This window comes from Osmia bicornis, chromosome 5 (assembly GCF_907164935.1).
Source record: "Osmia bicornis bicornis chromosome 5, iOsmBic2.1, whole genome shotgun sequence".
Classification (NCBI taxonomy): Eukaryota; Metazoa; Arthropoda; class Insecta; order Hymenoptera; family Megachilidae; genus Osmia; species Osmia bicornis.
This window is the reverse complement of record NC_060220.1, coordinates 9337705-9354122: the sequence shown is the minus strand read 5'-3', so window position 1 is coordinate 9354122 and position 16418 is coordinate 9337705. Positions and strand designations below refer to the sequence as shown.

The 16418-nt window shown below is 43.9% G+C and overlaps 1 protein-coding gene across 2 annotated transcripts in view; it reads right to left on the bottom strand.

Annotated features, from left to right (window-relative positions):
• Positions 1-13047, bottom strand: part of LOC114878132 (cell wall protein IFF7-like) — a 35993-nt gene extending 22946 nt beyond the window's left edge. The window contains exon 1 of one of the 2 annotated variants that reach the window (XM_029191572.2): positions 10223-13047. In XM_029191572.2, coding sequence (XP_029047405.2) covers positions 10223-10621 — 399 coding nt within the window. In that variant the 5' untranslated portion in view covers positions 10622-13047. The remainder of the gene's footprint in view (positions 1-10222) is intronic. The other variant, XM_029191571.2, reaches the window with a different exon arrangement.
• Between the last annotated feature and the right edge of the window lie 3371 nt (positions 13048-16418).

Genomic DNA, 16418 nt, shown 5'->3' with positions numbered 1-16418 from the left:
ATGTAAAAACCCTATATTTCTATAACAAAGTTATTCTAAAATTACGTTAGTTAGAAGAACGCGTGCATTTGTGCAGCGGTATGGCCATCGAGAATGACGAAGAAACGAGCTATGGAAAACCATAATAATAGGCGTATCTGTGCCAAGATTACTGGAAAACGTGCCAGTTTTCTCACGGATTGGCGGAACAACAGAAGCCTCTTTACCGAGTATTTTTCCTTCCCGCCGCGTCGACAGGTAACTACATTAGAGGCGATTTCCTTTCGCGAGACTCACCAACTCGATCGCAATTATCGCTTTAAAGACATGTGGATGGCAATGAAAGTGACAGCGCGCGGATGTCGGTACGCGCGAGTAGGTACGTATGAAAATTATTCCGTACACACGATCAAACGATTACTATTTAAATTAGTTGCGCGAGTTTCAAACGATTCGAATGCTCTTCGACTCGAGAGACTCGACTGATTAGAAGAGAAGGCGTCGTTATTCGGCTAAACGTACCTAGCGTACAGTCGCGAAGATATTTCTTTCGTTGCTATTGAAATCGGGAGGTCATAAATTTTCCACCAAGATAATTTTGACAACCGTCTCGATTTCTTGATACACTTTAATAACACTGTTCGATCGATCAAACTCCTATCGATGAATAACGTTTAGGTAAACATCTCTGTTGGCAACGACGTGACGCGACGTGGCGGAGGACAACGATTCGATCGTTTCGAAGGATCTAAAGCTGAAGCTTTCTCTCGGGATATATTTTTAGACATTTTCGCTAGCGTGATCGATTTCGAGAAGCCCCTGGCGATACTCGATCTCTCGTAAGTAGGTATGCACGCTACACGCCCGTGTCCTTCTTATAAATCACGTCCTTGAAATCGACCGTGTAAGTAGATGCATGTATATCCGACTTTCGTTGTAAGTTCGAACAACAGTGCGAACCAGCTTGAAAGTCGTGTCGCATTTTTACGCTTCGTTGCCTTGGTCGACAGACTTTCGACAAAAAATAGAAAAGCAACGATCAACAGCAATCGATAGCAACGTTTCACGACCAGCGGGAATTTGAGCGTCGCATCTTTTATATTCGCGTTCAACGAGAAAATGATTTTTAGTCGACCGTTGAACGATACGCGAAAATATGGATCGGAATCGAACGCGAAACAACGTTCAGGCGCGGTGGAATTCCGAAAGGCAAGGACGTTTACTTTTCATAATACAATATCGTCGACAATTTACAAACAATATAGCCCTCGAACGAGGAGACCTGGAGGACTGTGCCCGGATCGCTTTTAACCTACCTACTTGCCTGCCTACCTGCCAGAGATTCGTTTTATTAAACAATTACCTACCACTCAGCCTTTATCGCGCAATGTTTAAACGATTTCGTCGGGTTGATTATCCATGACAATCGTCTGTTCGTCGAGGCGGGTCAATCCCGACGATAAATGTTTCGCGCAGGAAACACGGATCGGAAAGAAGAAAGAACCGCTAATGATGAGTAAACTGTAAGAGAAAAGAATTCGGAAGTCGGGATCTGAATTTGAGTTAGCTAGGCGAAAGGAAACAGCTGTCGAATCGTAGAAGGAGATAGGTCAGAGCATAGTCATTCACCTTGAAACGAGAAACGGATGAACTGAAGTACTATGTATACGCCATGCGAGTTTTCTAAAGACTCGGTTCCGATAAATCGAGATACGGGGAGCGCCGCGACGCTATAGCGTGTCGTGTGTTCCTTGCATCTGAAAACCGCCGGGTTTTGCGCAAGTTGCCGCGTGAACAGCTGGCGACAGTGAAAATGACCGTTCATAACCAGACGACATTCTCGATTTCAATGCCGCCCGGCTACGTTCGTATTCGATTCAGCGTAATTGCCGATCTCGATCGCACCTTTCTTCCCTTTTTTTCCTTTCCTAACCTTGTCTTTCTTTTCGAATTTGACTAGGTCGAACGATATTAAACGCTATTCGCTAATGCCTTCAACTTCCTGTATCGGTACTTGCAGAGAACCGATTGCGATTCGACGCTTAAAAGTATTTTAAACTGAACTATCCATAACTGCTCTAAGCTTGTATAGCAGAGTTTTTTGGAGATCCGTGCGTGTACGTATATTATTTGTTCGGTATCGGTTTATCGCGAAACGCGCAACACGAAACGTGTCTCTCGAACCACTTGTTCGTTCTATAGGCGATCGTGTCTTTTTCGATTCCGATCGATTCCGATCATTTGTAAGCAAGCACACGCGAACTGTAGCACTGTGTGTAATTTACTAGTTCGGAGACAACTTGTTTAAATCTGTTATTTTAAAAATCGCGACCGTCCGTATCTTTGAACGAACGATCGCACTAATCGTACATACAAACAATATAAACTTTTATTGCCATACCATTTGTAACAGAGAACAAATTTCAAGGGTCTACATGTAAAAACAAGAAATCGTTTGCCGAATTGGATCGATGAGAAATCGTTACGTAAGGAGAAAGATCGAGCGAGAGCAGTCCGTTCGAAGTTCGAAGCTCTAAGCTTCGAATAGGTCCGATTTTTAAGGCGACTCTCGATAACGACGGAAAGGATAATCCGTGTAAATACGAAAAGCAAGTAATTGCAAACAATCTAATCTCAATGTGACATTGGCCGTAGTCCCATCTAACCTGCACCGACGTCTATCTTTTTACGAGAATACACGTATTACGTGTTTGCCGGTGATAAGCTGTTCTCCTCCAACCAGACTAAGAAAAGAAACACACAGGGTCGACTATGCGTTCTTTAATTCGCCATCTTGCAAACTTCTACGTCCGATCGCTACCTTCCATGCTCCAATTTTACGATAATCCAATTGAAAATCGCCTTCTCCTCCACCTTTTCTGATTATTCCCGAAAATTTTCTGTCTCAGCTTCAAATTACTATGCTTAGTACAATTTTGCTTCTTCTTATTCTGTTTGCTCTTTACTTTCAAGGACATTTTGATGCGTCAAAGCGTGGGAAAAGAATGCAAAGAGGAATATTCGCGAAAGAAGATAAGACCGCGCCGCGAAGAACGTCGTAGCAGTATCGGCGTTAAAGTCTCGCGAGCGTCATCGGAAGTTAAACAGCGATCGAGTTGAAAAAAAGATCGGAAAGCACGAGTAAACACATCGTACCGGTCATGTAGGTTTGCTTTTCAGGTGGCGTTCTCACATCCACGGTGCCGTTCTAATCGTCGCACGATTCGCTCTTGTAACGTTCCACGTAACGTGACGCGATCGCGAATCGATACGCACACTTTGCTTCTCTATCGAAAGATACATAAAGGTTTGTGTGTTCAACCAAAGATCCGACGAAAACTTCTTATCGGAAACGATACTTATGATGCGTGAGTATTTGCAAATTCCTCTTTCCTCCCTCCACTATTTCTGCGCGGTTCTTACGCAATTTCATTTCAAACTTCGTTCAAGTAATTCCACTTCCATAAAGCTTTTCCTCGTAAATTCGAGATAACGATCGGGAAAAATTTGTCGAAAAGCTCGCAAGTCAAAATTTCGACGACTACGTATACCGAAACCGAAACTACTGCTGGTTCGGTTTGTTCGGTGGATTATGGTTCACGATTCATGATTCACGATTCACGATTCGTGATCGTACCACATTCGATATCTACCGAGAGTCGGAAGAATCGAATGGGCGAAACGATGCGAGGCGAGGCGACCACGGTGTACAGTTGTATGTATCGAGAAAGCTCCGGCTACTCTCTCTCTTCGACCGGCTCATGCTCGAGCGGCGAATGCTGTGCTCCACAGATAGCAATCTCGTTTCTTGACCTATATCCGTCTTTGCACCCTTGTGCAATTCACTCAAAAGCGGTCTTCAAAAATCACTGTGGTACACGGCCAACAACGCGTTGGATATTCCTATTTCTCTTTATACATGTAACTTTCTACCCTTTATCTCTTCCTTCCTTCCTTTCAATTTCATACATTTCACCAAAGGTTATATCGAACCATTCACTCTCGATACTCGTGAAATATTCTAAATAACTTGTCCGAGAAAGCTGTTATCGATGTTGTATTCGATCTAAAGCACGTCAAAGCTGATTGGTTCGCGATCGCGCGAGACTGGACACACGCTTGACACTACCTTCTGTATCTTGGCTCCGCGAAGAAAGGATTTACATGCGTTTCACGGTCCCCGGCATCGCTGACACGATTGCTACGCAGCCGAGAGACACGTAGAATGCGTGTCGGTACGCATCTTAAAAATCACTGCTCACCGGTCTTCCTGCACGCCGCGGTACGCCCTGAAGGCTAAAGACCTTCTTCGGAACTTTTCTCCCAAGACTAACACCAAGAAAAAGGCTTAAGCGCGGTCAGCCTTCTCCTTTTTCTTCTTCTTCTGTTAAAATTCGTTTCGCGCCAACCCTCCACCACCGATCACCCTCCTGTTGTACATTGTTACAATTATTCGACTGTCATATTTTATAAAAGTTTCACATGGTTCCATTTCGTATTACTAGGAACTACCCAAGTGTTACACTCACTTATTAATGAAACTTTGCCAGCTTGTAGAACGCGTCGAGCTGAACGCGCTTATACCCCCTTTTGAGGGCAGACGGCTAATTGTTTAAGAGATATTAACAATTACAGTTAGTTACTCCTTACATTCGGAGGTATAACAAACTCACACATACAACTCGCAATCTAGAGATCTACGGTTCAAATCCTTGATTCCCAACATTTTTTTTTTTAATGATATTTGTCTCTTTTTGAATAACTATTACCTAAAAATTATCATTTAAAAAAAAAAAAACCTGGAACTCAGGATTTGAACCGAGGACCTTTAGATTACGAGTTATGTTTTTAACCATGGAGCCGATCGGTGACTTGCAACTTGAAGGTCCTCGGTTCAAATCCTTGGTTCCCAAAAAAAAATTTTTTTTTATGATAATTTTTATGTAATAGTTATTCAAAAAGAGACAAATTATCATTAAAAATAAAAAAAAAATGTTGGGAATCAAGGATTTGAACCATGGATCTCTAGATTGCGAGTTGTATGTGTGAGTCTGTCATACTTCTCAATGTAAGTAGTAACTAACTTTAATTGTTAATATCTCTTAAACAATTAGCCGTCTGCACTGAAAAGGGGGTATAGGCGTGTTCAGCTCGACGAGCTCTAAAAGCTGGCAAAGTTTCATTAATAAGTGAGTGTAACACTTGGGTAGTTCTCCTTATAAGACGATTGCAATTACCGACTTATATCGATAGACATCGTTAAAATACGTCATATTTCGTAACGGTCTCGGTTGGATCGGTTACCAGCGATGCGATGAGATGCGATGGGATGCGATGCGATGCGATGCGATGAGATGCGATGCGATGCTATGCGATGCTATGCGAACCGACACGAACCACGGTGCGTGTACTCGGTGCAGTAGATATAAATTTCCCTGATCTGCAGTACCGTAGGTCAACGTTCAGAGAGAATTCCACACTCGGACTCATCATCCTACCTACTCCGTCTTTCTATCTTCGTTTAGAAGTCGGCCGCGTGCACGCCCAACCGACACCAACGTCCATCGTCAACGTGATTCGACTGGCTGCAACATCGATCGATCGATTCCATTGAAATTTTGTCCACTGAATTCTAGTACCGATGTTTAAAAGTTCCTTTTGCATTCTATACCCTTGCGAAACGTCTGAAACGCTACTCAAAACGAATGGATAAATTCTGCTGGTAAAAAAGTATCAAGAACTTCGTACGTTTTCTCGCTGTAGTTTCAAGCAAACGATTTACCAAAAGGCGATACGATCGCAAAAATGAAACCACGCAAAACGTCCGGAGGACCGTCAGCCTTTACGTAATCGGCGAGCCGAGAAAGTAGCCCAAAGTCTGCTTGTTATAAATCATTCGTTCAACAACGACGCCGATATGCTTCGACCGAGTCTCTGAACCTTCTATCCGTAGGCGTACGGTCGGCTAAACAAACCTACTCTTTTACACATTTATCGAGGCGAACGGTACTCCAAAATTTCATCTCCCGAATGATTTTCAGATTTGATCGTTCAACGATCAAACAGAGCCTACAGAGGCCCGTTTCCGTGTTCCGTGATTAACCAGGTAGTCGAATAATCGAATGGTCGGATAGTTGGATAGGGCATGGCAGGTTAGGCGAGGCTATCTTTGCGAGAGAAGGGTAAGGTAAGGTAAGGTATGGCAAGGTAACGAAGAATCCTGCAGGCTATGCAAGAAGGAAAGGAGGAAAGGAGGAAAGGAAGAAAGGAGAAAAGGAGAAAAAGAGAAAAGGAGGAAAGAGGGAAAGAAGGGACGTACGAGGCCCCGGGCGCCGCGAGCATAACGGTATCTCGCAAGAGAGTGCAAGAGAACGCAAGAGAATACAGGAGAAACGGATAATCAACTAGCCTCCGCCCAACCGAAAACCTTTTGCATCTTTCATAATCTCTTCTCTCTCAAGTAACAATAATTAACTGGCAATAATGTTACACGGCATACGCGATCGCTACACGCTTTTCCAAAGGAATACTCCATTTTTCCCGCTTTGGGATTCAATAGATTAATTGTGAAAGCTTATCAATAACGTTTGAAAAGAAAAGAAGAAGAGTTTCAGAAAGAGATTTCTGATCGACATCGAGAAAGTTGAGACATCGTCGATAATCGACGAAGCGAGGTAGTTGTTGGAAAGGAGCGAATTGAGTTTTCGGGACGCGTACGGGTCGGATTTTTCGCAGTAGCATCCAACATGTCGAGGGAAGCTCGATGCCGAGCCATTAAAATCCAACTCATTAGTATGAAGAGCGCAAAGTCGCTTCACAGTTATTACAGCAGATACACCGATGCTTTACAATCCGTCCTCAGTGTTAGCTCGTAATGCTAATGTGTTATACAGCCGAGACTTCCGTGCAGGCTACAAAGCGTTTCTTTGCGGACATTAAGTATGCAATGCCACGAGGTTGCCTCCTATGAGGTCTTTGCTGCTTCTTACTTGCTTACAACACCCTTATTGTGCCAACGCCGTTGCTCGATCTTCCAGTTTCTCCTCTTTCCTCTTATTTCGTTTGTTTACACTCGTTTTCTCGATAACCATCGTATCTTTCCTCTTCATACAGAATCCCCTTGCAACGCGAAACGATGTTTAGTCTTGCTAAGATCGTGTTATACATAAGTTAAGTAATTAAGTAGGTGTATCGTTAATACGATTCCTAAGATCAATCTGGCTAGCGAAAGTAATCTCGAAACGGATTACAACAATAAAAACAAACAAGTTCGCAACCTAGCGACGCTTTGTCTAATTGTAAGTAAATCCGACCTGTAACCCTTTCGATCTTCTCGATGCTGTCAACACGCTCTTTCTCCTCTTTTCGTCGGTGTTATTCGAAACGTTGAAACATCGAAAATAGAAGATTTTCGGAAAAAAGTCACTTGAATTGCAGGAAGTTAAAGGGATAACAGGTAAGCGTTGCGAATACGTTTGCTCCTGATGTGCTCGAACGTAATCGCTGGGTGCGTTTGGTTCAAGTTTTTCACGCTTCGCGACGCGCGTCATATCTGTTTCCTGGGGATCGTGACCCGTGACTACTAACCACCAAAACGCTTAAGAGAGAAAAGGGTCGCGCGTCCGTCCAACCGTCCGTATCACGGAATCGGTTCCATGATCGAAAGTTTTATCAAACCACACAAGCCAAACGAAGGATCGTCGAGACATTGCGCTTACGAGCGAATCGAAAAAGTACCCGGGGAATGGTAGAAGGGGATTGGGCGATGTGTCTCAGGTCAGAGGGAACGGAACGAAGCAACCGCTTCGCGATACGCGAACTCGGATCTATTATGGCAACTCGCGAACAATAACTCTTCCTCCACTCTCGGCATTTAATGGCCGTCCATCTATTTAACGAGAAGGAAGAGGAAGTGGCTGATGGGTAGATAGGTCGAACGTTTTGTAACTAATTTCGTGAGTAAATTGTCCGTAACATTGGTTCGGTACAATCCAAACGTAACTAAATGTAACGACAACGAAACGGGGTTGCCGCAACTACGCTACGATCTTTGCAATCATCGTCCAACGAATCAAGCAAACCGTGCAAGTACCAATTACGATTTATAAATTGTCGATTAACGCGATTTTCCTAAGACAATTAATACCAAAAGTAACTGTACAGATAATATTGACATCGCACGAATGAAACGATAATAAGAAAGTTTGTTGAATCGAAGAAAATGGACGAACAAAAGGTTGAAGACGGCCCTGTATACGCTAGACGCGTGCAACGCAGGTAACTGCACACCCACCCACTCGTCCGCGCGCGATTCATCGTGACTCACTGCAAGCAGCTCACCGGCACGATACTCTCTCGAATAAGTAAGCATACATATAATACCAGTCGCCCAAGCTACGGCCTCTTCCGAATCTCTCTACTTTGTCAAGAATCTGAGACAACGGCGCGGCGCTTCTTCCTTTCTTCCTTTTACCTGACTCACTCTCGACGAATCGCTAATCGAGTTCGGAAACGTTCGCCCCGACCCCGACGTCGACGCCGTTTCGTTTCGAGACTCCCCTTGCTAACGCGAGAAAGAAACCGAGATCAAATAATCGAATCGGTTTGGTAACGTTAAACGCGTGAGAGAGTTTCCCTCCGAGCAAACACGATCGACCTCATATTTTAGCTCAGTGAACTTTGACTCTAATGTTAATTACGTTTGTTCTCCGCTCGAACGTTCAGCGAAATAATCGGTAGAACGATAATCGTACGCAGAGCTGAAACGAAGGGCGGTGAACCGTGGAAATGGTTCGTCCGGTGGTAGCCGGGATGCCCTTTCTGCCTGACCACGATAATCGTGGATTTCCGTCCGCTTATTATCTTACGCGAGTCACAATACGTTCAGATTGCGTCCTGGTAACGGCTAATTAGCAACGAAATAGTGTTTTCTACGCCCGCGACCCGACGCTCTTATTCTCTCGCTACTCCGCGAATAGATTGTCTTTACGCGGGAAAATTTCACGACATAAACTTACTGTTATCTCGTTTTCATCAAATCTTCCGATGGATACGGCGCGAATTTCACTCGCCAAAAGCTAGTATCGATAACGGTATCGAAAAACCGGTTTTATATTCTAACTACAACACACTGGTGCACCTCACCATTGAAAAATTCATCAACGATTTCGCTCCGCGAAAACTGACTATCCCGCCGCGTACGATCCGATCTCTAGCGAAAAGCTCAAAAAAAGGAAACTGTCGAATTTCAATCAACTCCTTTGTCTCCTTGATTACTCCTATCGATTACTAATCTATCGATATCCACGTTGAAATCCACCGCCGACTATATTTAGAAAATTGTCGATAAATATTCGAATCTCGTCTCGATGTTGCCTAAACGACCGTTACGTGACACGATCCGACAAAAATCCTTAACAATATTCGACATTCGACATTCGCATCTGCTGTTAAAAATCAATTTCACGTTAAAAGCGATGCGATGCGACACGCGTCGTTTCCGATCACCTCGTGTTCTTAGGACAGTGGAAAGGGTAAAAAAACTCGTCGAATCCATTTAACGAGATAGCTGAAAGGCCTAATTTGAAAAAGGCATAATACAGGTAAATAGAAAGAAGGAACGAAGAAGAGGGTGGCGAAGGATGGTCGAGCAAGCGAGTAGAATACAAACAGACACAAAGGGAAACGCACAAACACGGCCACGTTTCGGAGTCGGTCGGCTCGGTAAGGTGGAAAGGCGTGCGACGCGTGTCCCAGACGGACGGCGTATCAAAGGATATTTGCCTTGTCAACAACGCGGTTTTATGTGGAAACGCCGCTACGTCTAAAAGAGAAGAACGATCACTTGGGCCAAGATAATGGTAATGGCCGTTATTACTTTGCTCCATTATTATTATTATAACTACTACTACTATTGTCATCATTATTAGAGAGCCCAACGCCTCATTGGTCCTCATCAGCATGATCGAACGATCTCAGCGATGCAAATACCATCGAAACATAAATAAATTTTTATTTCGCGAGAATTTCCGATCGTGTTCACTATGCTCATCGATACGATAATTTATCGAGTGAACACGCGATCAACGATTAGGCTGCGTAGCTGCTATGCAGAGAAATAAAAGACAATGTTTTCTCTCGCAAGAAAATCAAGAAAAGCACGAAATACGAATAAAAGGTATAGATGATCAAGATAGCCGTGAAAATCTAGAGGAAATGGTAGGAAAAGGTATAATAAGCTTACCTGCATTTGCAGCCAGGAGTAATCGATGTAGGTGGTTGTGGTGGTGGCGGCGGTGACAGCGCCGGCGACATTGGTCGCGGAGATCTGTTGCCAGTTGTCCTGACCGGTACAGCCGAGTACCGGCAATCCGTCGGGTTGACCCCGATCCGGTACTATCTGATCGGCATACTGATAGGGTGGCTGAATCGTCGGCTGTCCGCCGGAAGGCAAACTCGCTGGATGAGGGTGCTGGGCCCCCGAGCCGGCACTGGCGGGCAAGCAGCACACGCTCACGTCCATCCGTGGTGGCGGAGAATCGTAGAAACGTTGCTGCTCCGGCTCTGGCCCTACCTCAGGCCCTGCCTCTAGCACTGCTTGCTCCCAAATCGACCTCCCAACGGTTAACCCTCGCGGAACCATTCAACTCGCGACCACCAGCTTCCTTCCTTCCGTTCTTCCTTCTTCGTTCTTTCCTTCCTTCGTTTCTTCCTACTTCCTACTTCCTACTTCCTATTTCTTGTTTATCCTTCAACGATCACTACTTTTATGTTTCGTCACACTTCCACAAATCTTCTTCTTTAGCTCAACTTTTCTTCCCTTTAGTATTTCATTCGTTCGGTTTCTACAACCACCTACGTCGCAGTTCGTGCGACTCCGTTTGGTCAAGAGATCAAACTGAAATTTGCGGCTGGATAACGTTAACAATGTTGTGCTTAAACAACCAAACACTCGATCAACTTTATTTTTTCAATTACCGTCCAGCTTTACAATCGCAACGCATTATGGAACACAAAATAACCTCTTTTCCGTCGATTTTCGCCGCGAATCGACTAGCTTGACGACCGTTTCGGGTAATGAAACGCGGGACCATGTTTCACGTCCAATATCTCACGCTATACACGTGTTTAGTAAAGAAACGCGAATCGTCACTCGTCTACACCGCACCGTTTCAATGCTCCTTCAACGATGCCATCCTAATTTTCTCGATATCCTTCTTTGGTCCGCGAACAAATAAATTTTTCGAATATTTATTTTCTTCGAAAGCAGACAATCCTAAAAGTCTCGCGTCCTACGAGCAACGAATGATCGCGTCGCGCAACGCTTAACGAAGAAATTTGCGACATCGTCAAACTTGTCCTCCTTTCTTCCTTTTTTTGATCTTCTTCTTTCGTTGACGTGTACCGACAGATCTTTCGATTTCACGATCTCTTCCTGCACCATTCGTTCAAACGAACTACGTAGGTGGACCTATTCGCTTTGATTTTCTGCTTTCGTACAACATGCGTCATGCTTGTCGAAAGAACCGCGAACGAAGACGACGTCGACCTGCCGCTGCTCTTTCCAAAGCCAAGCTACAGCGGCAGGTTCCGCGGCGATAGCGGGACATGAATATTGTTTGCGATTCACCGCGTCATCGATATTCTCCAGTATTCCGGTGTTTGATTTTTTCTCGAATCGCTTTCACGATCGAACATCGATGAGCGCCAAATTTACGATTCCACTGTTATGTTCTCGATCGATTCACCTCAACTCACTTGTTCAACTAGATTCCTCGAATATCCTCGAATATCCTCGAAACGGATGCGAACGAATCTTCTTTTAAAAAAAAACGAAATCAACTGGATGTCATATGTCAACACTTGACAATAGCCGCATTATCGATAAACGATCAACGATCAACGAACGATATTTAGCAAAAGCTTCCGTTCCAAAATCACTAGCGGTCGAATAAGTTACAAGCAACGAAACATTGACAGATCGATCGCTGATCGGTTGATACGGTCGCGTCTTATCACGAACACCGTCGACGCATGACAACCGAACACTCGTAGTAGCGAAACGCGGCGAACGAAGAGGAAGAGGTGGAGAACGCGACGGCGTAGGAGAGGAATCACAAGGGGTAGGAGCAAGAGGAGGAGATGGAGGTGGAGATGAAGGTGGAGGTGGTGGTAGTGGTGGTGGTAGTAGTGGAGGTGGAGCCGGAGAAAGAGAAAACACCGAAAGAGAGAAACGAAGGTCGAATTATGCGATTACCATGAGGAAGTTGAAGGGTAGTCTCGAAGAGGTGCCGTAAGGTTTAATGGATTTTAACCACTACCGTATCGAAAGGAGCACGGCGGCGACGACCACCACCACCACCACGACCACGACCACGATGATGATGACGATGACGACGACGGTGAAACATGCATGGGCGATGACAGTCCACCGGTACAAATCGACTCGATCAAACAACCTTCTTAGTTAATAATAGCACACGCTTTCGTTAACGCGTCGTTACTCTTTTCCTCTTCGGTCTATTTTTAATAACATAGTTAAAAGAGCGACAAAGAGGAACGAACCAATTAATGGATACGTAAAATCATTTGGAGATAATCACGACTAATAGGAACGGTTACACAGGAGAAACACGTTCCATAGTATCGACGTAAAATCAACAATAACAACGACAGCAACTATGACGGCGAGGCGTCAGCAGCAGCAGCAGCGGTGGTGGTAACGATGACAAGTGATGACGATGGTGGTGGTAAATACAGATGATGATAATGATGGAAATAGTGGCGGTGGTGGCGGTGGCGGTAGTGGCAACGGTGGTGAAATATTAGCGGTGGTGGTAGCGAAGATGGTAGTGGTTCCAATGGATAGCAATAGAGGCGAGGAAAAGTGGTGGTAGCGGTGGTAGTGGAAACAAGGGTGGCGAACGCAACTGGTACTCGCAACGCGATACTGGCACACTCCTGATGTCACCTACGCGCATGCGCGAATGCGTGTCGTCAAGGCAACAGTTCCGGAGTAACTGCCTGGTGAACGCAGCCCTCCACGGACCATGCTCTTCTCGCAGGATCTCCCTCTCTTTTGCTCTCTCCCGCCCTCTCTCTTTCTCTCACTCTCTCTCTCTGTCTACATGACCCTATCTCATTCTATCTCGTATGCACGCTCTTCGCGTTTCTCATTCTTTTTCACTGACTTGATCGCTCCCTTTCACTCTTTACCCTCGCATATCTACACTTCTGGCTTTTGCTTCTGGCTGGCTCACGCCCCAGGCGCGACCGATCCAAGCGGTCTAGCCGGCCATCAAACACGCCCCCGTCCCGTCGCGTCGTTTATCTTCCCTCTCGCTCCTTACCTTCATCTTCCCCTCTAGTATTGCTCTCATCCTCTTTGCTACTCTACTACCATCGTCTCTTTCTTTTCCACCTCAGTGCCTTCTCCTTTTTCCTCTCGTTACATTTTTATCCACGACAGACTCTTTCCTCCGTTGTCCTCTCTGTCCCTCCCTCTCACTTTGTCTCCCACCCCTTCGTCTGTTCGTCGTTCCTTCTTCTTCGTCAAATTATAATCTCTTTCCCTCTCTTTGTATGTGTATGTGTGTGCCCCCACCCCCCTATCTCTCTCTCTCTCTCCATCTACCTCTTTGTGTACACCCGCCCTCTTTCCTTTTTCACCTTCGCCTCGTTCCTCTCGAAAAGTCGCTCGTTTTCGATCTCCATTTCGCTCGAATCGCTAAACAAGACGGTGTTATTTATTCTCGAGAACACGATTATCGCTAAGAGCTATCAAACGACTCCTTCCATCCACGACTTTGGCACACTTCACCTCGATCGTTGCTTCGTCTTTTGCCCCTTTTTTTACCTTGTTTCTCGACGCGGTATCGACCCTTTCGTCGCGTCTCTAACCCTCTAACGTCCCTGTTGAAACCAATTTTTCTATCCCGGCCTTAATTTCCCTACTCTTTCAATTTTCTACGTAACTACCACCTCCAACATTTTACAACAATTTATTAAATTTCCAACATCTTCCTGCTGTGTTCTTTACAATGGAGACTGGTCGCAAATTTCTCGTCCGGCCATGTCTGAAGCCGCGGAAACGCGCACCGCGGAACTTCTCTTTTACTTACTTTGTCCAGTCCCGTTGCGCTCGTGCGGCTCGTGGACACGATCCTCCGTCTTCGTCTCTTCTTCTCCCCATCTTCTACTCGGACAACGGGAACGGCCATAACCATTCCGCCAACGCTCGTCTGACGTCACCTTATATACACCACAACCGCTAATGTCTTCTCTCTTATTTCGTTCGGCATCACCTTCATCGAGAATCGACAATCGGGATGATAACCTTTTTACCTTCACGCTAAAAAAGAAAAAACACTCATAGTATTGCTTTTGATCCAACGGTTGTGCTTTCTGTTTTGCAAACGAACGACAAACTAACGATCAATGGTAAAAAAAAAATGCTTCGAATCTCATCGAATTTGGAGCAGGACGAAGCGCAATGTACTACTTGTATGTAGATACTTACGTATGTAATATAGGTAGACGGCAATAAGCATCTCGAATCTCTCCCCTCCCACGGTGTCAGAGATTCCCTTTCTCTTTAGATTGTGAAACGATTTTCTATCGTGGCGCTTTAGCTTTGCGGATTTATTATATATGCAACGAGTTACGCAAATTACGACAAAGTGCAAATATTTCACATGACCTGCACCTGCATGACTCCCCTTTTTCCTACGCGCGATCATTTAAACCGAGCGGACGGGTGAATCGTAATCGACGATCGTCTCACCACGTCAGACTTTTTTTTCCTTCTAACCCTGATTGAAAAGAAAATTTTCCAAAAAGCTTATACGAAAAGAATTTCAATCGCAACTCGTTCCATTTGCAACTAATTGTAACTAGGTTCGAAGAAAAGATGCAAAATAAACAAAAGTTCTTTTTTTTAAATACCTCACATCAAGTATTGCACTTTACAAGCTGAAATAAAAGAATTAGAAAATTGGTATTGAGGAAACAAAAATCAATATATTAATATAACATCTCGAAACGATCATTGTTTAGTTTCAATTTTTCCCAACGTTTCATCCATGAGAGCGAAAAGTTGTTTGCGTTAAAATCCTCGGGGGCTGAAAGAGAATTTAAAAGAGAAAATGCAATAAAGTTGCTGGGTAACGTGTCAAAAGTCGATTCGATCCGCGGGGTCATGGAAGCGACGAGGTAGAATTCCTGTTGCATCACCGACCAGACGAATCCCCACTATCAGCACGGAAGCAACGCAACTTATGAATGGGAGTATTCGCCCATTGGTCGGTTCCGATAGCCAATGGCTGACTGTATGCGGCCCTCTTTGCGCGATTCCGCGCAAGTTCGCCACCTAAATCTCGACACCGATAAACACCAGATAAACACGAATCCGTTCGACTCGGTAAAGTTTGAACCATGTGTCCTTATGTGTATATGTACAATTTTCTTTAAGCCTCTCCATCCCCCATCACCATCCCCCACATCCCACCCCACCATACGCTTCCCTCCCGCCTTCTTTTCTTCCTTTTCCCTTTCCTTTACATTTTACTTGATTTATTTCAATCGAATCAATCGAGAAAACGTAACATGCTTTCAATAGAAAAAGCATAGTCGATAATTACCCACATTTAATTATAATACATTTGATCGATTTGATTGTGCAATTAATATTTAGTAGGTATTTCGTATAGTTAAGACATCTTCGTACAAATCCATAATTTTCCAATGTTTCATATGAATTATAGTAAAAACTACATGTAAAGAATTTAATTATTTAACAAATCTGTTCGTTGCCTTACTTTGTTGACATGTTTCATAAAAGTAAACCTATAATTTATTATTAAATTATTGCAAATTCAAGAGTTCTGTTTCGGAACGTTAACAAAATGGCGAACTTTCGTGACCAAGATCGCGCAATGATTAAAATCAAATCGTTTCATCTTTAAGTTAAAAACTAAATAATCATAGAACAAAATTCACAAATCAATTGAAAAATATCGTGTGGTATGATCATTTTGCAATTCGTAAACGGTATACTGTTTGACGCTACACGGATAAGTAACGGATTCAAAACGTGATCGAGCAAAAGAATTCGATCGTTCGAAGCACAGTCGCGTTTATGTCCCGAAAGAAATTACAAACTTATTGTCCACTAATTTTTTCATTATTTATTGCAAATGCATCCACTTTTTATAGCTTAGGAAACGCATAAAAATCATTATTACTTTCTACCTCAACTTGCATAACATTAGTTATTAAATTTCTTAAAAGGAAAAGAGGAAAAAAGAATTCTTCAAGAATATAGCAAATGAACGTATACATAACTACTTAGGTACATATATGTATACACATGTCTGCATAGATCGATAGTTGATATAGGTACTATATATGTATGTAAGAACTTACTTAGGTATATGAGCATC